Raw genomic sequence first — 25,853 nt, 5'->3', positions numbered from 1 at the left:
CTCAACAACACCATAAAAATGACATCACATGATCCATGACTTAGTTTTTTTTTTAAAAATAATTCATTTGCAGGGCATGTGTTGTAGTGCAGCAGGTTAAATTGCTACCTGTGATGCTCACATCCCACATTGGAGTGCCTAGTTTGAGTCCTGGCTACTCTGCTTCCAATCCAGCTTCCGACTAATGTGAATCCTGGGAGCCAGAAGATGATGGCTCAAGTGTTTGGGTCCCTGCCACCCACTGAGAGACCCAGATGGAGTTCCAGGCTCCTGTCTCAGCCCTGGCTGTTGTGGGCATTTGAGGAGTGAACCAGTGGACAGAAGATCTCTCTGTTCTTCTCTTACTTTCACTTACTCTGCCTTTCAAATACATAAAAATAAACAAATAAACATTTAAAGTTCCCATCCTCTGGTTCATTCCCCAGATACCCATAATGGGTAGGTCTGGGCAGGTGCTGAAGCTCAGAGCCAGGAACTGAATCCAGGTCTCTCAGTAGCAGGAACTCAACCACTTAAGCAATCACCATTGCTTCTCAGGGTTTTCATTAACAGGCAGCTGGAGTTAAGAGTCAAAGGGGGTGTGGAATCCAAGCACGCCTATGTGGGAAACAGGTGTCCTAACCAGCAGCTTAACTGCTGGGCCAAATGCCTGGCCCTGCAACATTTGAGACTCATTTCCACTCTGCATAATGCATTTGAGATTCAGTCAGGTTATTAGGTATATCAGTTGTTCCTTCCATTGTGTGGCCATACATAGTTTGTTTATCAATCACCCACTGAAAGACATTGGGTTGTTTCTAGTTTTGGGGGTATTATCAATAAAGCTGTTATTAACATCCATGTATGGGCTTTTGTATGAGCATATGTTTTCACTTTTCTTGGATACATACCTAGGAGTGGGATTGCTTGCTCTAATGAGTAAATGCAAGGTAGCTTCCTAAGAAGCTGCCAAGCTGTTTTCCAGGGTGGCTGACCATGTTGCTATTCCTTTGGTCATGTATGGGAGTTCCAGGTGCTCCTCATTCTCACCTTCTCTTGGTGTGGTCAGTACTTTTCATTTAGTTACTCTAGTATTTCTAAGCCAATCTAATGAGTGATGATCATGGCATTAATTCTTATTCCCTAATAGATAATGATGTTTAACATGCTTTTATGTAATTATGTGTCATCCATGTAACTTTGTAAAGTGCCAGTTCAGGCCTTCAGCACATTTTTCAACTTTTTTTTTTATTGTTAAGTTTGGAGATTTTTTTTTAAAGCTTACTATTCAAAATGTTTGTTTATTTTTCATTTGTTTGAAAGGCATAAAGAGAGAGAGAGAGAGAGAGAGAGAGAGAGAGAGAGAGACTTAGACTTTTATCTGCTGGTTCACTCCCCAAATGTCTACAACAGCCAGGGCTGGGTCAGGCTGAAGCCAGAAGCCAGAAACTCCAGGCAGGTCTCCCATGTGGGTGGCAGGGACCCAAGCACTTGAGCCATTATTTGCTGCCTCCCAGGATGCATTAGTAGGAAACTGGATCGGAATCCTGATATGGGATGCAGGTATCCCAAGTGGTGGCTTAACCCACTTCCCAACAATGCCTGCCCCAGACATTTTATATATATTATGGGTACAAGTCCTTTGCTGGATATGTTTGTCAAATATTTTCTCCAAATTTGTGCCTTCTCTTTACATTCTCTTAAAAGTGTCTTTTGTAGAGCAAAATCTTTTAAATTTGATGTAGTCCAATTATCTAATTTTTCATATAGGATTATGCTTTTGGTGTCATGCCTGAGCCCTCTGCTTAGCCTCAGGTCAGAAAGGATTTCTCCTGTTTTCCTCTAGAAGTTTTACATGTTACATTTAGATCTATAATCTGTTTAAATTAATTTTTGTATGAGGTATGAGGTTTAGTTCAAGGCTCATTACTCTTGCTTATGGTTGTACAATTATTCTAAACCATTTTGTTGAAAAGAATGTACTTTCTTCATTGAATTGCTTTTGCCCTTTTGTTAAAAATCAGTTATGTGTGTAGACCTATTTCTGGACTCTATTCTGTTACTTTGATCTATATATCTTATGTCACCAATCCCATATTGCTTTGAATTGTTTATTATTTATTACTACATATATAGTGGTTTTATAGAATGTCTTAAATTAGGTAATGTTTTATTCTTTTTTTTTATTTTTTGACAGGCAGAGTGGACAGTGAGAGAGAGAGACAGAGGGAAAGGTCTTCCTTTTGCCGTTGGTTCACCCTCCAATGGCCGCCGCAGCCAGCGCGCTGCGGCCGGCGCACCGCGCTGATCCAATGGCAGGAGCCAGGAGCCAGGTGCTTTTCCTGGTCTCCCATGGGGTGCAGGGCCCAAGCACCCGGGCCATCCTCCACTGCACTCCCTGGCCACAGCAGAGGGCTGGCCTGGAAGAGGGGCAACCGGGACAGAATCCGGCGCCCCAACCGGGACTAGAACCTGGTGTGCCAGCGCCGCTAGGCGGAGGATTAGCCTAGTGAGCTGCGGCGCCGGCCAATGTTTTATTCTTTTTTAAAATTGTTTTGGCTATATTAGTTACGTTGGCTTTCCTAGTAATTTTAGATTTCCTTGTTTATATTTACCAAAAATTCTCCAGGGATTTGTATTGGAATTACATTAAATCTGTACATCAATTTGGAGAGAATGGACATCTTTTCTATGTTTAATCTTTCAATCTATGAACATGGCATGTCTCTCCATTCATTTAGGTCTTCTTTGGTTTCTGTCATTGATGTAATTGTAAGTATGGATATGTGTGTGTGTGCATACACATATTCTGTTGAACATGTTTTGTTAAATTTGTATCTAAGTCTTTCCTCTTTTTCCTGATACAGAAAATTATATATTTTAGGAGTTTTCATCTCCAATTGCACATTATTTATGTCTAGAAATATATAAATGGTTTTGTGTGCTGCCTTTGTATCCTGAGACTGCTCAAAGCACTTATTAGGTTTTGGGATTTTATAGATACCATAGTCTATAAGTCTATATCAATAGATAATCATGTTGTCTGTGAATAGGAGAAATTTTCTAATATTATATCCTTTGAGATCTCCTCTATTTTCCTTCCTTTCCTTTTTGCTCTGCTTTTTGTTCCTGTTTCCAACAATATTCCATTTAAATTTACATATTGTGATTTTGTGCCAAATCTGTATGCCTTTTGTTTCTTTTTTCTGCCTTGTCCTGTCTAGGAGTTTCAACAGAATATTGAATATGAGTGGTAGTAGTGCACCTTCTTGCGCTTTTCCTGATTTTAGGGGGAAAGAATTTAGTCTTTTACCCTAAGATTAATGCTGGCTGTAGTTTTGTTTGGTACATGATCTTTTTTAAAAAACGATTTAATTTATTTGAAAGAGTTACAGAGAGAGGTAGAGACAGAGAGGGAGGTCTTCCATGTGCTGGTTCACCCCCCGACCCCAGATGGCTGCAATGGCCGGAACTATGCTGATCTGAAGCCAAGAGCCAGGAGCTTGCTCCGGGTCTCCCACGTGGGTACAGGGGCCTAAGGACTTGGGCCATCTTCTACTGCTTTCCCAGGCCATAGCAGAGAGCTGGATTGGAAGAGGAGCAGTCGGGACTAGAGCTGGCCCCTATATGGGGTGCTGGCGCTTCAGGCCAGGGCTTTAACCTGCTGTACAACAGCGCCAGCCCCTGGTACATGATCTTTACCTTTCCTGTTTTGCTGAAAGCTGTTACCACACAAGAATGTTGGATTTCGTCTAATGCTGTTTCTTCATCAACAAATATGATCATGTGAATTTTCTTAAGATAGTTGATATGGTGAATTATCATTGATGGGTTTTCTTATGTTGAACCAGCCTTACAACCCCAGGATAAACACCACTTGGTCATGGTGAATACTTCTTTCTATAACGTTCTTAGATACAATTTTATTGAGGATGTTTATGTCTAAGTCCAGGAGAGACATTGGTCTGTAGCTTTCTTTTCTTAACCTGTCTGGTTTTTCATCAGGCTCAAGTTGACTTCATGAAAGAAGATGGGAAGTGTTTACTTCTCTTACACTTTCTAGAAGATACTGTGCTGTATCTATGTTCTTTCTTCACCTTGAAAGTTCTCTTTGCTGACTATGCTACTTTGGGTTGAGAGTTCTTTTCACATGTTAAAAATGAGGTGTACTTCTTTATTCCCTCCTTAGCTTCTGATGAGAGATTCATAATCATTTGAATTGTCTCAAATATAGTGTGTCATTTTTACCTTTCTGCTTTAAAGACATTTCCTTGTCAGCAGTTTGAATATAATACTTGTATGCCTGGACATTGATTCTTTTGGGTCATCCTGTTTGGTGAGGCTCTTTAATCTACAGGTTCATTTTTTTTTTTTTTGCTAAATTTAGAATGTTTTCAATTACTATAACCTTTACTTTTTTTTTTTTGAATCTTTTTTTGAATCTTTCGCCTCTCCATCTGAAACTGCAAAGGCACAAAGGTAAGATCTTTTGTTATTATCCTACAGGTCTTGTGGCTCTTAGTGTAGTTCTCAATTTTCCCTCTCTGCTCAAGTTGGATAATCACTATGGGTATATCTTTAAATTTCCTGACTCCATTCTGCTATTGTAACCATCTAGTAACTTTAAAACTTTTGGTTATTGTATTTCTAAGTTTTAAAATTTCAAGTTTGATCTTTTATGTCTTACTTCTTTGCTTAGATGTTTGGCATTTGTTTAAAGATTATTTGTCTGAGCCGGCGCCGTGGCTCACTAGGCTAATCCTCCACCTTGCAATGCCGGCACACCGGGTTCCAGTCCCGGTTGGGGCGCCAGATTCTGTCCTGGTTGCCCCTCTTCCAGGCCAGCTCTCTGCTGTGGCCAGGGAGTGCAGTGGAGGATGGCCCAAGTACTTGGGCCCTGCACCCCATGGGAGACCAGGAGAAGCACCTGGCTCCTGCCATCGGATCAGCGCGGTGCACCGGCCACAGCGTGCCAACCGTGGCGGCCATTGGAGGGTGAACCAACGGCAAAGGAAGACCTTTCTCTCTGTCTCTCTCACTGTCCACTCAGCCTGTCAAAAAAAAAAAAAAAAGATTATTTGTCTTGTTGGAGTATTTTATAATAGCTGTTTTAAAGTCTTTTTCAGACAATTCAAACAGCTGTGTCATCTCAGCTTTTTCCCACTCGAGTTAAGATTTTCATGGTTATTTAAGTGCTGAATAACTTTGGGTTGTAACTTGAACATTTTGAATATTATGTTACGGGACTTTGTTTCAATCCTTTAGGGAGAATATTTACAATTTTGCTTACTTGTAATCGACATGATTAGGTTTAGAGCATGCGTTCTGATCTCCCTTTTGTGGATCATGCCTCTAAAGCCCAGATAGTTTTCATAACTTTTGCAGTGCCATTCTGATCTGTCTCATATGTGTTTTATCCAGGGACTAGTCTACAACCTGAATGGTGATTTGTTTCTTAGTTTAATTTTCACAATCTGTGATGTACTGTTTAGGATCAGATCTATGTGTGGGTGAGGGTGAGCCTAGGATTTAATTCTTTGTACCTGGTTTTGACCTTGGCTGTTGCAGGCATTTGGGGGAGTGAACCAGCACACAGGAGTTCCTCCCTCATACCCTTTCAAATTCCATCTCTCTCTCTCTCAGCTGCCACCGTGGGACTGCTTACTGGCTAAAGTGTGTGAGAATGGAGAAAAGAAAAAGAAAAATAGTGTATTTTTCATACCTTCTCAGAGTATTCAGAGACCTAATTCCTGTTCTTCCTGGAACTTTCTCTGTCCATGTCTATGCCCCCTTCTGGGTTTTGGGCTCTGCCTTGAGTTCAGTTCACTGGAGACTGGAGGGCAAAAAATGGTAAACTTACTGCAGTTCAGTTTTACTTCCAATTCTGGTGCTCTTACTCAATATAACCAGTACAATTTACTTTTTAGAGCCATTAAATAGCTGTCCCATGCCTTCTGTTCAGGTTTAACAGCTACATTCAGCCAGAGAGAATGGGTTGAGTGTGATTATTCTCTGTTAACTGAAATCAGAAGCTCTGCATTGCATAGGTTAGTGTTCATATATAAACATGTATACACAATGGAAGCTTTCTTTGGTGTGTATTTGTGCATAGTTGGGGACTAGTCTTTTCATACTCTACCTGAGACAACTGCTTGATACAATAAAGACTATTGTGGTTATTTTTGTGGAACAGATTACTTTCCAACTTAGGAGCATCAGATAACTTTAATCACCTTGTTTTCGCATAGTGTCAGCTGTTACTTCGACTCAGCTAGGTGGTTTTTGTTTGGGGTTTCTCACATGTTTATTTACAGTTGGATGGAGATTGGAAGGGGAACAATTCGAAGGCTCACTCATTCGCGTGGGTGTCTTTTGAGCTGCAGAGACTGAAAAAGTTAGGTGTCTTGTGGCGTCTCCCTTTACTGCTCTGTGGGTCCTCTCCATGGTTTCTCCAGTATGGCAGCTTCAAGGCAGCTAGCTTTCTTACATGGAAGCCCGGGACTCCAAAGTGAGTGGAGCGCGAGACAGTGAGAGGAATCCAGGCAGAAGCTAGACTGCTTTTGATGACCTAGCCTCACAAGTCACACAGTCTCCATTGCCACATTCTGTTCTTTGAGGCCATTGAAAAGTCCACAGAGGCTCAAAGGGACAGAACACAGATGCCACCTCTTGATGGAGATTCTGAGATGGGAAATATGGTGTGATCACTTTTTTTGGGAAATACAATCTGACACAAGTACTAAAAAAGTACACAAATACTTTTTAAAAAACAAAGTCATTTATTTATTTGACTGGCAGAGAGAGAGGGGGGGGAGAGAGAGAGAGAGAGAGAGAGAGAGAGAGAGAGAGAGATTGATTTTCCATCAGTTGCTTCACTCCCCAAATGGCTGCAAAAGCTGGGTCTGGTCTGGGGATAGACCTAGCCCAGACCAAAGCCAGAAGCCTGGATCTCCATCCTGATCTCCTACATGGGCGACAGGGGTCCAAATGCTTGAGTCATCTTCCACTGCTTTCCCAGGCACATCAGCAGGGAGATGGATTAGAAGTGGAGCAGCCAGGACTGGAATCCAGCACTCTGATATGAGATGCTGCATCACAAGCAGTGACTTAACCAGCTGAACCACAATGCCCACCCCCAAAATCTGTACTTGTAATGTAGCTGCTGCTGTAGTGTGAACTATACAGAGAAGTTATGCCCAAGACTTCTTGGAACCCAAGAAGGTGTGATATTATAATCAATACAGCCAGTTTAGACTAAACATGTATTTTTGTGAGTCTCCAGGAATTAGATAAAATTTTCTCATTGTTTTAGATCCTTCTCTGTAACTCTCAAGGTTTTCCTTAAATATTTATTTGTTTGAAAGGCAGAGTTACAGAGAGGGAAAAGCAGAGAGAGAGGGAGAGAGAGAGAGAGAGAGAGAGAGAGAGAGAGAGAGAGACAAGAGAGAGAGAGAGAGGTCTTTCATCCACTGGTTCACTCCCCAGATGGCCACAACAGCCAGAGCTGCACCAATCCAAAGCCAGGAGTTTCTTCCAGGTCTCCCACATGGGTGCAGGGGCCCAAGGACTTGGGCCATCTTCCACTGCTTTCCCAGGCCATAACAGAGAGCTGGACTGGAAGTGGAGCAGCCAGGGCTTGAACCGGTGTGTATATGGGATGCCGGCAATGCAGGCGGTGGTTTTACCCACTATGCCACAGCACTAGTCACCAGGTTTATTTATTTATTTATTTATTTATTGACAGACAGAGTGGACAGTGAGAGAGAGAGACAGAGAAAGGTCTTCCTTTTGCCGTTGGTTCACCCTCCAATGGCCGCTGTGGCCGGCGCGCTGCGGCCGGCGCACCGCGCTGATCCGATGGCAGGAGCCAGGTACTTCTCCTGGTCTCCCATGGGGTGCAGGGCCCAAGCACCTGGGCCATCCTCCACTGCACTCCCTGGCCACAGAAGAGAACTGGCCTGGAAGAGGGGCAACCGGGACAGAATCCGGCGCCCCGACCGGGACTAGAACCCGGTGTGCTGGCGCCGCAAGGTGGAGGATTAGCCTAGTGAGCCGCGGCGCTGGCCGTCACCAGGTTTTTAATATTTACAAGTTCACTGTTATCTTCACAGAACTTCAAGGTATATGTGTGTGTATATATATATACATATATATGTATATACATTTTCTTTTTTTTTGCAGGAGCTGAGTGATAGCCTAGAAGCATTGGGAAAGATGCTAACTGAAAATTAGATGAAACACCCTCCATGCTAAGCAGGTTTGGTGGGGAATTCACCTGGAAGGGAACCATGAAGGCTGCGGTGCTCAGCCTGGTTTTCCTACTTGATGCCATCTCTCGCCTCTTATTCATTTTGGTTATCTTATTACTTTCTTCATCAAAAAATCCTTTCACAAATGCAAACCCCTCTAGGATAGAATATAGGAACGGTTGGTGGAGAGTTGAGAGTGATTCAATAAACACAAGCAGAGGGGAGTGGAGTTGTGGCATAGCAGGTAAAGCCGCTGCCTGTGATGCTGGCATCCCATAAGGGCACTGGTTTGAGTCCCGGCTGTTCCGCTTGAGATCCAGCTTTCTGGGAAAAGCAGTGGAAGATGCCCCAAGTGCTTGGGCCCCTTCACCCACATGGGAGACCCGAATGAAGCTCTGACTCCTGGCTTCGGCCAGGCACAGCCCTGGCGGTTGAAGCCATTTGGGGAGTGAATCAGATAGAAGACCTCTCTTTCCCCCTCTCTCTCTCCTCCTCTCTTTGTAACTCTGCCAGTTAATTAAATAATCTTAAAATACACACACACACACACACACACACACACACAAGCAGAGTGTGAAGTACTGGGAACTCAGTGATTAAGTCGACTTCCTTGACTAGAGGAACAAGGTAGATTGAAAATTCAGGTTCTTGAGGATTTGTTCCAAGAGGCTTCATCCTCTCGAATCTGCTGTTCTGAGCTGGCCTTGATCATAACAATCACCCAAAGGTGCCCTGCTGAGCTACCAGGAGGTCCACTTAAAAGGTTTTCAGGGTAGAACTGCAATAAGTGAGGCTGGCTTATGCCCTGGACTGGATTTGCCTATGTCAGAGCGACCTAGGAGCCTTCAATCCAAGCAGAAGCAAAAGGCCCGCTCGTTTGCACAGTCCAGGTCCCACTCCAGCTGTTACCCCTCTGATAGGACAGAGGCTATAGTAGTTTAGGGGAAAAGCCAGTAAGAGATGTTCAGGATGGCTTGCAGTAGCCCTTCGCAGGAGGGAGGGCTTGCTTAACGGCACCCTCAGCTTTAGACTCCACTCTTCTCACTGGGTCTATGGAGCTCTCATCGCTCCCTGCTCTGACTAAGGTAGGTGTGACGGGAATATCACAAGCCTGCCTCAGAACCACCTGCTGCTTTTCTACCTGCTGCCTGTCCATAGCAAGTGGTCAGCTCCTTCCATTTCAACCCTCTTCCCCAAGGGGGTTAGCTGCACAGGCCAGAATAACAAGTTAAGTCTAGTCCTCAAGTGATGGAGGAGGTATTTCAACCCCCTCCTCCGATTCCAACCCCGCATCCATCTTTCATTGAGTTAGGTCAGAGCAGAGGTTTGAATGAAGCCCAGCAGATTCTGGGGAGTCTCGAGGGTTGGACTCCACATGAGGAAACAAGTGAAGAGCATAACGCGGCTTCGTGACTCCCACTTCACCGGGAGGCTACACCGGGCAGGGATCAAATAGTTCGCCGCGGCGCCCAAGATAAAACTCCAGCCCGCCCGAAGAGCGAATCCAAGCTGATGCTCCTGCCAGGAGTGGGCGACCTCTGGCGTCCCGTTTGGGAAGCAGGGCGGCGATTGTCCAGAAACTGGCTCCGCGACCCCAGACTGGCCAGGTACGCAAGGGTTGGGTGAGGAGCGCTGAGAAGCAAAGGGCCGGCTGCAGGCCCCCCCGGATCCGAGGGTGACAGCTGGCTGGGCCCTGGTGGCCCAGTCGTCGCGAGGCGCAGCGCGGCGGGGGGACGAACAGGTGCGCGGGCGGGGGGCGGTGCTTGGGGATCCTGCGCACTGCGCGCGCCCCTCCCCCGCGCGCGGCTCACAGCGCAGCCCTGGCCCGGCGCTGGCAGGAGGAGGAGCTGCGGCGGCGGTGGCCACTCGGGCAGGTCGGCGGCGCTGCCGGAACCCGCCGACGGCGCGGGCTGCTGGTCCCTGCGCGGAGGAGGCGCGGGCGGCCCTGGGGCCATGGAGCCTGGTGACGCGGCGCGCCCTGGCCCGGGGCGGGTAGTTCGGGCGCTGCGGCCGCGGCTGCTCTTGCTGCCGCTACTGCCACTGCTGCTGGGTCGGGGGCTGCGTGCTGGGGCCGCGGCCTCCTCCTCTGGGGCGGCGGCCGAGGACAGCAGCGCCATGGAGGAGCTCGCCACGGAGAAGGAGGCGGAGGAGAGCCACCGGCAAGACAGCGTGAGCCTGCTCACCTTCATCCTGCTGCTCACGCTCACCATCCTCACCATCTGGCTCTTTAAGCACCGCCGGGTGCGCTTCCTGCACGAGACCGGGCTGGCCATGATCTACGGTGAGCACCCCTGCCGCACCCGCCTCCCGGTACACCCCTCCGGCGGCCCGGCCGCCGCGCTCCGCCTTCACTTACCAGTGTGTTTCGTTTCTTTTCCGTTTCCCGCTGCAATGATGTTGGCTCCCAAGGTCAACGGTCTGCATTTTCTGGCTTTCTATTACCGTTACAAAGAATTCTACCCCATTTCCACGTTTCTTCCCCCCCGGAAACCCAGGAAAATAAAAGGCACAGAGGGGGGCCGGTTCCATCTGCTCTGCTCTGCTCTGTTCTATCTCTGTTGCTCCCCCTCGCTTCCTCTTTATTACCCCCCCCCCCCGCCTCCCGCACCCCGTCCCAGTTCAGCTCCACAGGGTGTATGTGCGGGAGCTGGAGGTGGGTTACTCCCCAGGGGACAGGCCACGGTAAGGACGAGGGTTGAAAGTGTCTCTTGGCGTGGGTATGGGCTGGTGGGGCCTCTTGGACGCCACCTGCATGGCTGGGTTGGCGAGGCCTGTTGGATGCCACAGTCACGGGTCAGCGCAAGTGGGCTCCCGCGTCTGAGGTCTGTGTCCCCAGGTCTCTTGTTAATAAAGTCCGAACATAAAGTGCAGAGATAGGTGAGGACCCAAAGTGGTGGCCCCACCGTGTGTGGGGCCTAGACAAGTCCACCACCTCGTGTTCGGATGTTCTGGTGGGAAGTTGTACCAGGTCACTTGCTTTCTCGGAGGAAGAGGAGCGTTTGTATCCTTAACATGGTAACATGGAGTGAGTTTGAAGACGCAGTTCTGAGTGTCTGAAGAGGAAAAGTACTGGAGTGAGCCTTCTTCTGTTAAGGGTGGAAATGATGCTGCCGTCCTTTTTGGGATTTAATGGTCCATGATATGTTACAAGCACAGTGCGCAGCCCAAATCTCCTGTTATTATGCGGATGTCCCTAAGCTATGATCTGAGTCATCCCTCTTCTCCTGTAACCCCTCCTCACCCCCATGGCTCCAGACGGAAGCCAAGTATTCTCTATTAGTTGAATTTAATTCCTGGCATCTACATGTGCAATAGATGAGCCCACTTCGTGACTGTTCCCAGTCAGGACCATTTTACTCCGTCACTCACACCGGAGGGCTCTCTCCACTTACTCTCTACCCAGAGGTCCCTGTGGAGCATGGAAAGCAGACACCTTAATCTTTAATGTGAAAATTACTCTGGGTCCTGGGCCTTGATTCTCAAGCTTCGTGTTTCGGTGTTCGCAGCCGGGGCTCACGGCCGGCCCCAGGGCCATTTCAGACAAACTGTGTAACTGGCAACTGCTGTCAGGAGCCTTCTAGTTTGGCCTGAACAGATCTTGAATTGAGACAGAACCAGGTCTAAAACTGACTTTGGTTATTGCAAATTAGAGGGTTCAAGTCAGACTTGGGCCTCTACCCCTGGCTGCTCTGGAGCCCTGTGGTTTGTGTCAGTTGGTGACCAATGAGTGATGCCAGGGCCACAGGTAAGCAGGGAGGTATCATGAATGGATGGCAAGGGGAGAATTGAAGCACGTTGTCACTTCATGCCATTGGTGCTGAGCTATGCATATGGATAGATAGCTACAAAAATATTTTTTTTAAAAAAAATTTATAGTTCCTAGACCTTAAAGGACAATGTGGAATAGGAGATAGGTTTGCCAGGCTCATAAATACAGGCCCAAAGGTGTGGAAAAGAAATGGGGATTTAAAAATGTTTACTGAAGGGTACTCCATGTTGTTAGGAGTTCAGTCACCTTTATCTGAGGCTCAGAAACAATAGTGGAAGTTGCCACCCCCTTCCAGTCATTGGGGGCTGCGCCATAGAGTATGGTTCTGTTTTATAAACAGCCGTGTTACAAACCTGGTTTAATGGATGATTGTTCTGAAAAGGCAATAGCCCCTCACAGCATTTCTGTTGAATTTTGTTCTCTCTGCATTTTAGTGTGACTTTGAAATGTATAAAGGAATTAGTTTTTTCAATACGTGACACCCTAGGTTATGCCGAATGTTAATATGTTCATGTGGGTGGAATGTAATCATGAGACATTGCTCTCTTTTACTCGGGGATATGTGATCTGTTTCAAACCCCCTACCCCATCTGAATTCTAATATGATTTGGTTAACCAATTATTATACACTGAAAATGATTCGGATGGGGATTCTAATTTTTAAAACTTAGCCTGGTAATCTCTTTAGAAATTGGCTGTTTTTGAGGTGTACTTGTACATTGCGAAATGATGGCCATAGTCAAACAAATCTTTGAATACTTAAGTGAATGCAATACAGATTTTTCAGGACTTCTCTTTTTTATAGTAAAAAAATTAGAGTTTCTTGATATTGATAGAGGAAGTGAGTAATTGTCTTCTTGAGTGTGAGTAATAAAGGACAAAAAGACTTGAGGACACATTATGTTTCTGCTGTGTTCTGGGTACCCGACTTGATTTCTGGAGGCAAACAATTTCAGTCTTAAAGGTGGGTACATTTTTCTGCATGAAAGAGGTCAAGTGTGAAGTTCAAAACTCGTCGTGTTGAAGAAGTGTTTCATAAATCTCATTTCTGCTACCTTTTGCTGTTGAAGTGGCACTAACCTGAGAAAAAGGTCTGTAACCTTTCAAATTATATATACGAATAGATGCTGGTGTAAGTCATAAACCACCTCTGGCAGACACACGACAGCCTGGTACGATTGGTAACCTTGGAGAAGAACTGGGTGGCTGCGAGATAGGACTGAGAGGGAGATGTTACTGTATACCCTTCTGTGCTTCTTGATTTTTGAAGTGTGGAAGTAAAATTAACTACTAGTGTGTCCGTAGGCGTTCCTTAAACCACTCAATTTGACGCCCATGTCTCCCCATTGAAATCACAGTCTGCTGACAGTTTTCTGTGACCTTTTCATTGTTGACTGTACCCATGGAACTTCTGGAGCCCTGTGCCAGAAGAGAGAAAATGAGGCAAGAGAGAGGTTTTCCTTCCACTCCTCTCTCCCTTCTTCCTTTTATCCCGTTATCCCCGGAGAAGAGTCGGCGTGACATTAGCAGTGGCTTACCCAAATAGATCCCATAATAAATGCTTGCTTGAGTGCAGAGGACCTAAGGACAATAAGAGACACACTGCGCATTCTTAATGTTTGCATGGAAAGGAGCCCCACCCACCCACCAAGGGCCAGTCACAGCAACTCCTCCCCAACAGCAGGCTGGGCCAGCTACACAGCAAGGTGGCTGCGGACCCGATTTTCCTGTGACAGTGAAAGCAGCCCCCAGCCCCTGTCATGCAAGCGGCAATGGGCTTGCCTGGTGCTAGTCTAACCTGTTTTGTCAGGCCAGAGAGCTCCCAGCTAGCTCTGTGTGTGCGTGATTAAGTGCCGTCCTAATGTGACAGAGCCCTGTATGTTTGTGCAGCAGAAATAGCAAGTGTTTGAGCAGGGAAAGCTGGCATGAGCAGACGGTGTCAGTTAGTGCGGGGCTCTCTTGGGTGTACCGTCGATCTGCTTCCCCCATAATGTTTTTGTTGCACCGTGCAACGGTCCAAAATGCCTAGATGCTGCTGTGCTAGTCCTCCATCACCTGCATCTCACTTCCTTCTGCTCCGCGCCTGTCAGCTGGGCGAAGGTGTGTTGATCCGCCCCGTTAGTGCTGTGGACCGTGGGCTCTTGGTGACCTGGTTGCTGTGTCAGCTGGTTTATCAGCACAGCCTGAGAGTGGGCTCTTAGGCAAAGTCCGAAAGGAGAAGATAGGATTCCCAGTTGAGCCTATGAGCAAATATTTTGGGACAGCCTTCTTCCTGGTTAATTAAGGGTCGCCTTTTAAAACAGCTCCTCAGTTTGTCCTCGCTTCGGAGTGGCCCTGTGTTGTCTCACTTTGGTTTACTAGTATGGTACCCTGGGTCCGAATGTTGGTGTTTACTCTCTAGGCCTCAGTTTCCTCTTTTGGAGAATGGAGAGTGTTAGCTCATAGGATTGTTGTATTACTGAGATATTCAAGGGTCAAGTGCCATGGCTGACATTTAAGCGCTTGGTTAATTAGTTCCCATTCTCACTTTACACATTGTGATTCTTTGCTGAGCTTTGCCACTTTTAGTTTTGTTCAATACAAGACCTATGTAGTTTTTTTAGATAACTAGTTCTACAGCAATTTATTATATTTTTTTTAAGATTTATTTATTTGAAAGTCAGAGAGAGGAGAGGCAGAGAGAAAGAGGTCTTCCATTTGATGGTTCACTCCCCAGACGGCCGCAATGGCCGGAGCTGTGCCCATCTGAAGCCAGGAGCTAGGAGCTTCTTTCCAGTCTCCCATGTGGGTGCAGGGGCCCAAGGGCTTGGGCCATCTTCTACTGCTTTTCCAGGCCATAGCAGAGAGCTGGACAGGAAGTGGAACAGCCTGGTCTCGAACCAGTGCCCATATGGGATGCCGGCGCTTCAGGCCAGGGCGTTAACCCATTACGCCACAGCGCCGGCCCCAAGACCTATGTAATTTTAAAATGCATTAGGACACAGTTAGGGGGAGTGAGAATTGTCTGTTTTTTGGTTGACTATTTGTTAATAACTGGAAAAAAACTTACAATGCACCTACCTATCTTTTAATCCAGCAGTTTGAATTATTGGATTATCCTTCCGAAGTACTTGCATTTGTATGTTACTGTATATAATGCAAGTATTTATATATTTGCAGCTGATAAAAGTTGCAATACTCATCAGGAAAGGACTAGTTAAATTACAGCACATTCCCTTTAAGGAATAGTATGTAGCTGATCAAAGGATGTTTTCAGATGTGCTTTTAAGGCAGCTGTTGGGGGAAACCAAGTGCAGAACATAATGTGTGGTATTTTCCTATTATTTGAATATCATATAAGCACAGAGATATGGACATATGCATTTATACATGACTGATGTGCTTTTCTAGAAGGATACACAAACTTAATGGTTATCCTTTGCGAGTGGAACCAGCTGTTGGGAGAGAGGAAAGATGGTACTTTTCCCTTTATAGTCTTCTGAATGTCCTGAACTTTCTTCACTAAACATATTTTTGCAATTGAAAATAAGCAAATAATTTATGTAGCAAAATATGAATTAGATAATGGTTTGTCATTCTGTGCTCAGATAGCATTTTCCTTGGAAGGTAAAGTGTTCTTGAAGAATCTCTGGGTGTAAAAGATACTTTTGCTTATTATTTGAAGTTATCAATGGAAGTAAAATATTTGTGTCTTAAACAATAGAAAAATGACATTTCCTGAAAGCATTTATTAGAACTTTACAAATTAACCTTTTTTTGGAATGATATAATTAGAAAAACACCCATTTGCAACCCTCAATGATAATTGATTTAGACAAAGATTTGCAATGAATTCCAGAATCATAGGTGAGAGTTTGTTGGGGAACAGGCTACCTGAGTGGTGGTGAGTACCAGTGCACATGTTACTTGTGTATTGCAAAGGAATCAAGGTACCTGAAAAGGTTGGGCAATCACCATTTTATAATCAAGTCATCATATTTAATCCTGCTGCTTGTGGGACTGCCTAGGTATTATGTGCCCCCTGTTGGAATGCAATAGAAAGCCTATAGCTTTACCTGTGTAGTATTCTTGCACCCAATGTTTAATCTGAATCTATTCAAGGATTTTGGCATATCTTCCATTTTACAGTAAATCCAGGGGGTAGAGAAATGAATTCTAAAACAGTATGAAGAAACAATCAGATTAATCCAGAATGTGGGGAAATCTACAAGACAAGTCCCAGTTGCTTCAACAAGCCAATGTCAAGAAGGTAGAGTGTTCCAGATTAAGGGAGATGAAAAGAAACATAATTAGTGTAGTGAGGCAACTTAGTTGGCTTCTGGTTCATGAAAATGAACTATAAAAAAGGTATTTTGGGGAAATTTAGGAGTATTTATTTGCATATAGACTGTGCATTAGACATTAGGGAATTTAAGTTATTTTTCTTAAGTGTGAGAAATGAGGTTATGCAGAAGAATGTACTTATTCTTTGGACATACAGGCTGAAGTTGTGGGGTGAAGTGTTTGAATCCTAATGTATAGAACTTTTCAAAAAGCTCAATAAAAAATACCCCACCTATGTAGGGAAAATGAGTATGGCAACATGCTCACTATTGTTAAATCTAGGTGGGGGGCATGCTTTGTACTTTGCTTTCAACTTTTCTGTGTGTTTTAAAATTTTCACTAAGATGGAAGATTGGAAAAGAAATTGACTCCCTGCCCCATTAATCTGTTGACCTCCTTGCCTGCAAAGTTGTACAGGAGAGGCTGTATACATCCTCTCTGTTACTCTGATTCAACTCTTTCTAGCACCGATTAACACTGACTTTAGTTTACATGAGATGATGTTAAACTTACCCTACCCAAAAATCAGTAACCTTTTTTTGACTTTCAAGTTCATATGTCTTATAAAAAATTGCCTCCGTTCCACTTACAAGTGAATATATGTTAGGAGAGGTTTTTTTTTTTTAGATTAAAACATACTACTTGGATTTTAATCAATATGGATATTTATAGTGAGGGTAGTGCTAGATGTTAAAATAAACAAACTTAAAATTTCAATGATTTAACATTAAGAGAAGTTCATTTTTCATTTGTATAGTGGGCCAGTGCAGGGGACTGGCAGGTGGCTCTCCATATTGTGATGCAGGGACAGGGTGCCTTTCATCTTGTGGCTTCTGCATCCCTTAGGGCCTTGGAATCCTCTCCCTTAGGCTGATAAGGAAAGGAAAAGAGGGTCTTATGGGGAAGACACTTGTGCTAAGTGTGGAAATGTTGCACCTCACTTTGCCTACTTTTGTGGGACAGAACTTGGTCATGAGGCCACATCTAACTGGCAACAAGCCAGGGAAATGCAGTGTAGCTGGAGGAAGAGAAACAGGTTTGGAAAGCAGCTAACCAATCATTGTTTCAGTATTTGATGAATTCTTTGTCATACACAAGTCAGAAAAGAGAAGTGCATAGTAGCATTTGCATACGGTTCGTGTGTGTGTGTGTGTGTGTGTGTGTGTGTGTGGTGCCTGTTGATAAACCAAATTCTGTATTTTAAGTAATCTGGTCTAGTTGAAAGAGTATTCATTTTGTGTTTATGCGGTGGTCTCCATGGACCTATGTACCAGTGCTGCTCAAAGACCAACAACACCAGTATCAGCTGGGTGCTTGTTGGAAATGCCAGGTCTTGCCCCAGACTCACTCAGAATGTATTGGGGTAGGGGCCCAGAAATCTGTGTTTTAATCAATTATCAGGGTTTTGTTTGCATGCTGAAGTTTAAGTCTCACTGTTATAGAATATTTAAAGTAAAAAGTATTTTTAAGAGCAGTTTTGGGTGCACAGCAGAATTGAGTTGACTGTACAAAAATTTCCCATCTATTCCCTGTCCCCAAACCTGCACAGCCTCCTCCACTATCAGCATCCTGCACCAGAGTGATGCACTTGCTACAACTGATGAGTCTACACTGATACATCATTACATTCCAAGTCCAGAGTTTATATTATACTTCACTCTTGATATTGTACATTCTGTAGGGTTGAACAGATGTGCAGTGGCCAGTTTCTACCAATATCGAGCCACACAGAATAATTTCATTGCCATAAAAAGCCTCTGTGCTTTGCCTATTCATTACTCTTCCCCACTGGCAACCACTCTTCTTTTGACTGTCTCCATAGTTTTGCCATTTCCAGAATGTCATATAGTTGGAATCATGTAGTATGCAGCCTTTTCGGATTGGTGCCTTTCACTTCATAATGTTCACCATGTCTTTTGGTGACTTCATGGTTCATTTCTCTTTATCACTGAACAATGTTGCATTGTCTGGAGGAACCACAGTTTATCCATTTACCCGCTGAAGGGCATCTTCATTGTTTCCAAGTTTTGGCAATTATGAATAACGATATTTAATCTTTACCCTTAAAATATATTGACTATGCCATTGGTAGTAAAACAATAGTTGAAAAAAATAGCAATTGTTTATTGAGTACCTGTTAGAATGGCCAATAACTGTGTTAAGCAGTTTGCATACTTCAGGCCACTTAACCATCCCTTCAAATGTATAGAGACCATAGTATTGGTCCCATTTTGCCAAGTGAAGAAATTGAAACTTAGGTCAAATACTTCATTTGTTCAGTATCACATATTTAAAATTGGGAAGTGTGGATCACAGGAGGTGATGATCCGCACTTTTTTCCTGCCAAGAGCCATTTGGATATTGATAACGTCATTCATGGGCTACACAAAGTTATCAACTTAAGATTAGCCTGCGTTGATTGAATCTCGAGTCCTGCCTGCCATTACCTTGGCAGGGCCCAGACCAAATGATTTCGCAGGCCGTACACTGCACGTGGGCTGGATGTTTCCCACCCCTGTAGGATGAGATAACTAGGGTTACAGCAGAAGCCTGCCACAGCATCTGTTACCATGGAGGAGGTCTCAGGGAAATCTATGGCCAGAGTATAACCAAAGCCCCAGCTAACAAAGCCCCAAACTCCAACGTAGAGTGAGGCTGGCGTACACAGTAGACTGGATTTTCCTGTGCTGGGTCAGCCTAGAAGGCCTTCAATCCGAGTGGAAGCAAAATGCCTGCCCATTTTCACCTCAGATTTGCACTCTAGGTGCTACTCCATTGAGAAGACAGAAGGCTGCCTGTGTTTTAGGGGGAATAAAAAGAAAACATGAAGAGATGTTCAGAATGACTGTACCAGGCTTTCTCATGTGAGAGGAGTTGCTTAAAAGATGTCTTGTCTTTATTCTGCACTATCACAGAGGTAGGGCGCGCTCGTGTCTCTGCTCAGACCAAGCTAGTTGTTATGGGCATATCAGCATCACCTGGAAAGTTTCTTAAAGTACATTGCGGCTGGTGCCGCAGCTCACTAGGCTAATCCTCCACCTTGCGGCGCCGGCACACTGGGTTCTAGTCCCGGTCGGGGCGCCGGATTCTGTCCTGGTCGCCCCTCTTCCAAGGCAGCTCTCTGCTGTGGCCAGGGAGTGCAGTGGAGGATGGCCCAAGTGCTTGGGCCCTGCACCCCATGGGAGACCAGGAGAAGCACCTGGCTCCTGCCATCGGATCAGCGTGGTGCGCCAGCCGCAGCGCGCCGGCCGCAGCGGCCATTGGAGGGTGAACCAATGGCAAAGGAAGACCTTTCTCTCTGTCTGTCTCTCTCACTGTCCACTCTGCCTGTCAAAAAAATAAATAAATAAATAAATAAATAAAGTACATTGGAAGGTAAGCCCCAGGCAGACAGGAATGTCTTTCCTTTGTTTGCTGCTGTCTTTGTGTCAGGCACTGTTCTAGGAGCTACATAGGTGCTGTGAGAAATAGTTTTTTAATGCATTGGATTTTGTCAAAAAAGTTAAGTTCTTATATCTCAGATTCTCACTGACGTTGCAGTTTCTGAGAAGGAAACCTTTTGGTGTAAAAACATCTCCCTGAATCGCAGCAGACTGTTTAAAGAAAAAAAAAAGGAATTGTGTGTGTGTGTGTGTGTGTGTGTGTGTAATGGTACTTTACAGTGTTTGTGGGGAAATGGAATCAAAGAAGTTTATTTTGGCATAAAAATTTTTCCAATCTATGCAAATTTTTTTACAATATGAATCTTTCATGAGCTCTTGGAAGACCACCTTGTATGCATGGATTTCATTTTTTTTCCCTTTTGACAGCAGAGTTAACTTTGTCTTTCCATTCCATTTCCCATCAACTTTTGAAGTACCCTCATATGTACGTTTGCAGAAAACTGTGTTTGGCTGATAAGTCACATAGTGGTTTTGTGTTACTTTTGGTAAAATATATGTAACTCATATTTGCCATTTTAACCATTTCTAACTGTACAGTTCAGTAGCAATTATAATATTTACAAAGCTGGATGAACAATACCACTGTCTTTCTCCAGAATTTTTTGATGACTCCAAACAGAAATTCCATACCCATTAATCAACCCCTGATAGCTTCCAATCTACTTTCTGTCTATATGAATTTGCCTATTCTAAGTATTTCATATTATTGGAGTCATGTAATATTTGTCCTTTTGTATCTGGCTTATTTCACTTAGCATGATGTTTCCAGGGTTCATCCATGTTATATAACATGTATATGAATTTCATTTCTTTCTATGGCTGGATAGTATTTTATTTTTATATATACACCATGTTTTGTTTATTCATAGTTGATAGACACTTGGGCTATTTTGGATAGTGCTGCTATGAACATACACATACAAGTATCTGCTCTGAGTTTTGAGTACTTTTGAGTATGTGCCTAGGAGTAGAATTGCTGGATTGTATGAGAATTCTGTGTTTGACTTTTTGAGGAACCCCCAAATTATTTTCCACAGCAGCCAGACCAATTTGTGTTCCCACCACAATTCACAAAAGTTCAAATTTCTCTACATCGTCTCCCACCCTTGTTATTTTCCATTTCATAAGAAATTATAGCCACCCTGGTAGAAATGAAGTGATGGCTTTGATTTGCATTTCCCTAGTGACTAGTAATGTTGAACAACCTTTGTGTGTTTATTCACTATTTGAAACTCTTATTTGGAGAAATATCTATTCAATTCCTTTGCCTGTTTTTTAATTGGGTTGGCTTTTGTTGTTGAGTTGTAGTAGTTCTTTTTTTTAAAAAATCATTTTTTTAAAAAGATTTTGTTTATTTACTTGAAAGTCAGAGTTACACAGAGAGAGAAGGAGAGGCAGAGAGAGAGAGAGAGAGAGGTGTCATCCATCCGCTGGTTCACTCCCCAGATGGCCGCAATGGCTGGAGCTGTGCTGATCCAAAGCCAGGAGCCAGGAGCTTCTTCCAGGTCTCCCACATGGGGGTGGGTGCCCAAGGACTTGGGCCATTTTCTACTACTTTCCCAGGCCATAGCAGAGAGCTGAATCAGAACTGGAACAGCTGGGACTTGAACCGGCGCCCATATGGGATGCCTGCACTGCAGGTGGCGGCCTTACCCACTATGCCACAGTGCTGGCCCCGAGCTGTAGGAGTTCTTTAGATACTAATACTAATCTTTAGCTACTAATCCCTTATCAGATAGAGGATTGACAGTTATTTGCTCTTGTTCTCTGGGTTGCTTTATGACTGTTGATAGTGTCTTTTAATTCACAATCCCGTATTCAGAAAAAGACACATCCTAAAATTCAATTGAAAGGCTGGCATTGTGGCGTAGAGTGTAAAGCCATTGCCTACAATGCTAGCATTCCATATGGGTGCTGGCTTGTGTCCTGGCTGCTCCATTTCTGATCCAGCTCCCTGCTAATGTCCTGGGAAAAGCAGCAGAAGATGACCCTGGTGATTGGACTCCTGCTACCCATGTGGGAGACCTGGATAAAGCTCTTGGCTCCTGGCTCCTGGCTTTGTCCTGGCCCAGCCCTGGCTGTTGTAGCCATCTGGGGAGTGAGCCAGCAGATGGAAGTTATTTCTCTCTCTCTGTCTCTCCCTCTCTTTCTCTAACTCTTTCAAAGTAAATAAATAAATCTTTAAAAAAAAATCTCAATTGAGTTTCAATGGTATACAAACTCTGCTGTTATACATTTCAGATTGTGTCCCTTTACATGCATATAGTTATTGTCAAAGATTATATATTTATAGATTCTGTGCCCATTAATGTATAATTATACTTATTGTTTTTATATTTGCTTTTTTACTCATATAAGAAGAAAAGGAGAAGTTAGAAACAAAAAATTTTTACATTTACATATGTGAGATTCTTTTGTTTTTTGTTTATTTTACAAATAATGTCCTTTATGTTTTCATATGGTTTTGAGTTACTATCTAGTGTCCTGGTAATTTAGCCTGAGAAATCCCTAATCATTTCTTGTAGATTAGGTCTACTAGTAACACACTCCCTTAGTTTTTGCTTATCTGTGAATTTCTTAATTTCTCCTTCATTCTTTTATTTACTTATTTGAAAGGCAGAATGACACACACACACACACACAGATCTTTCATCCACTGGTTCACTCTCCAAGTGTCTGCAATAGCTGGAGCTGGGACAGACTGAAGCCAGGAACCAGGAACTCCGACTGGGTCTCCCATGTGAGTGGCAGGGGCTCAAGTACTTGGGTCATCATCTGCTGTCTCCTAGGAGTACTAGCAGGAAGCTGGATTGGAAGTGGAGGTGAAATTCTGTCCCAGGCACTGTAATATGGGCTGTGGGCATCCCAAGTGATAGCTTAACTCAATACACCACATCTCTGGCCCTGCTCCTTCATTTTTGATGGATAGTTGGAAACATATAGAATTATTGCCTGACTTTTTTTTAAAGCACATTAAATATGTGATCCTATTTTGCTGCTGGTCACCAAGGTTTCTGCTGATGAATCACCTTTAATTTTATCCAATTTACTTTTAAAGATTGATTTATTTACTTAAAAGGCAGTTACAGAGAGGGAGGGTGGAAGAGGGAAGTGGGGGAGGGAAGCAAGAGATAGAGAGAGAGAGATTTCTTCCATCCTCTGATCCACTCCACCAAGTGCCAGGAGCTTGGAACTCCATCTGGGTCTCCTACGTGAATGCAGGAGCCCAAGGACTTGGGCCATCTCACGTTGCTTTCCCAGGCACATTAGCAGGGAGCTGGATTGGAAGTGGAGCAGCTGGGAGTTGAACTGGCGCTCATATTGGATGCCAGCATCACAGGTGGAAGCTTAACCTGCTGTACCACAACACTGGCCTGATGAATCACTTTTAATATGAAGAGCCTTGTGTACAACAAGTCCCTTCTCTTCACTGCTTTTATGCCTTTCACCAGTTTGATTATAATGTGTTTCAGTATGAATTTCTTGGAGTTTACCTTGCTGGAAGATTCTTGAGCTTCTTGTATGTGTAGATTCATATATTTAATCAAATTTGGGACATTTTCAGTCATTATTTCTTCAAATATTCTAACCTTGTATCTTCTTCTAGAGCTTCCATGATGTGTATGTTTGTTTACTTGATGTTCAACCACAGGTACCTTAGACTGTTCACTTTTTTATCATCCTTTTACTTCCCATTCCTCAGACTTGATAATTCCAATTGTCCTATCTTCAGGTTTGCTAGCTCTCTCTTCTGCCTGCTCTAATATGCTATTGAACACATCTGTTCAGTTTTTTCTTTCAGTTTCTGTGCTTTTAGCTCCAGAATTCTAATGCTTCCTTTTTATAATTTATCTACTGGTATTTCCTTTTTTTTTTTTTGACAGGCAGAGTGGACAGTGAGAGAGAGAGAGAGACAGAGAGAAAGGTCTTCCTTTTGCTGTTGGTTCACTCTCCAATGGCCGCCGCGGCCGGCGCGCTGCGGCCGGCGCACCGCGCTGATCCGATGGCAGGAGCCAGGAGCCAGGTGCTTTTCCTGGTCTCCCATGGGGTGCAGGGCCCAAGCACCTGGGCCATCCTCCACTGCACTCCCAGGCCACAGCAGAGAGCTGGCCTGGAAGAGGGGCAACCGGGACAGAATCCGGCGCCCTGACCGGGACTAGAACGCAGTGTGCCGGCGCCGGTAGGCGGAGGATTAGCCTAGTGAGCCGCGGCGCCGGCGGTATTTCCTTTTTATTCATCATTGTTTTCCTGGATTCCTTTATGTCTTCATCTATGGTTTCTCTTAGTTCTGTAAGCATATTTAACCATAGTTGATTTAAAGTTTTTTGTACCCTAATATGTCTACTGTCTTGGCATTCTCAGATCTGGTTCCTGTCATTTTTTTCTCTCTTTGATCCTAATTTCCATCCCAGGTAACTGCAGGTTTTTTAGTTCACCTTACAATGTTTTCAAGCAATGCTTACTACTTCTCTTCTATGAGTGAAACGGAGATGAGTACTTTCAGTCATTCCTTCAGGTAGTCTCCAGACAAGTTAGAAAATATAAACACACTGGAGCCAGCATTGTAATGTAGTGGGTAAATGTACCACCTATGATGCTGGCATTCCATATCGGTGCCAGTTTATGTCCCAGCTGCTCCACTTCTGATTCAGCTCTCTGCTGATATCTGGGAAAACAATGGAGGATTGATTGCCTAGGTGCTTGGACCCCTGCACCCACATGGGAGACCTGGATGGACCTGGCCTAGTTCAGCCTTGGCTGTTGCAACCACTTGGGGAGCAAACCAGCAGATGGAGGATATCTCTCTTTGTAAGTACCTTTCAGATAATAAATAAATCCTTTTTTTTTTTAGAAAAAGACACAGAAAAGGGCAAATGATGTCTGTTTTGTTCCCTCAGAAACCAGGGACAGGGCTCTCACACTTGGAATGTAATCTGCTGTCTTCCAGACTGTTGTTGAGCCTGGGAGAGGGTGGGAATGCCACAGGCTTTTCTGTAATCTTAAAGTTGTTTTGTTCTGGAGTCAGTGTTCACCTGGTTGCTGTAAAACCAAGGTAGAGAACGTGTGGCTTGAGGGCCTGCAAAATCATTTGGTCTGGCCCTGCCAAGGCAACAGCAGGTGGGACTAGAACTTCACTAAATCTATATAGCAGGCTAATCTTTAAGTTGACAATTTTATATGGCCCATGAGTGATGATATCAATATTCAAATGACCCTTGGCAGAAGAAAGGTCCCCCATGCCTGCACCTTTGTGTATTTTCTAGGGTTCTGTAGGAATTGGTTCTGAAAATTTGTCTTTTGATGATTCTGTGGAGGGATGGGAGTTAAGAGCTGCCTGCTCTGCCATTTTTCTAATGCTCTTTACCACATGGTATTTTTAAAAAATCACGATTATGTATATTTTCTGATACACTAAAGTCTCTGAGGAAGAGCAGTGTTAAGCTTTGGGTTTTGTTAAACTTGTTTAACATGTCACCAGTATAGCAAATGTCCTGGGGAGAGGCTTTTCCATTTACAGTAGGTTCCTATCACATGCTCTTGCTGAGAAGCTGAAAAATGAGAAACTTCTTATAATTAGTGTAGAAGTTTAGGTTTATAGTCAACACATTTTCTCTTCTTACCCCTTCCATTATCTACCCCTAAAATACATTCAGATAAAGACTTATTTACCTCAACTTGTCTTGGGTTATTAAAATGATTGATTCTCAGATTACTTTGTGTTAAGACTAGAATTACTAGGCATAGCAGAGATTCCTGTTACCTCCTAATGTCCATTCTCTTTTTTTTATTGTTCTAATAAAACTGTGATTTGTAGCTCAGTGCTTTGTTGTGCAATGAAAACGCATTTCTAGGCCTTTCTTGCAGCTAGATATAGCTTGTGACCAAATTCTGGCCAGAGGCAGAAGAAATGTTGTATGGGATTTCTGTAAAGTATCCTTAAAGGAAAGGAGAACGCCTTCTACAATGCCTTCTGTCTGCTTCCTGGCATGTAGATGTAATGGCTAGTGCTACATCCATATCGGATAAGAGACAATCTTGAAAATGGAAAACATTTTTGTCAATGTAATAAAATAGATGGAGTGGAAGTCA

General features: G+C 44.0%; 1 protein-coding gene across 2 annotated transcripts in view; it reads left to right on the top strand.

The window, feature by feature from the left end:
- Positions 1-9,990: 9,990 nt before the first annotated feature.
- The window catches only part of SLC9A7 (solute carrier family 9 member A7), a 174,351-nt gene continuing 158,488 nt past the window's right edge, over positions 9,991-25,853 (top strand). Inside the window, exon 1 of one of the 2 annotated variants that reach the window (XM_008272522.5) lies at positions 9,991-10,509. In XM_008272522.5, the coding sequence (XP_008270744.2) occupies positions 10,182-10,509 (328 nt within the window). In that variant the 5' untranslated portion in view covers positions 9,991-10,181. The remainder of the gene's footprint in view (positions 10,510-25,853) is intronic. The other variant, XM_008272523.5, reaches the window with a different exon arrangement.

This window comes from Oryctolagus cuniculus, chromosome X (assembly GCF_051225735.1).
Source record: "Oryctolagus cuniculus isolate XC-2025 breed Fujian yellow rabbit chromosome X, ASM5122573v1, whole genome shotgun sequence".
In the NCBI taxonomy this organism is placed as follows: domain Eukaryota; kingdom Metazoa; phylum Chordata; class Mammalia; order Lagomorpha; family Leporidae; genus Oryctolagus; species Oryctolagus cuniculus.
Note: the sequence above shows the minus strand (reverse complement) of the source record. Positions and strands in the feature narration are given on the sequence as shown.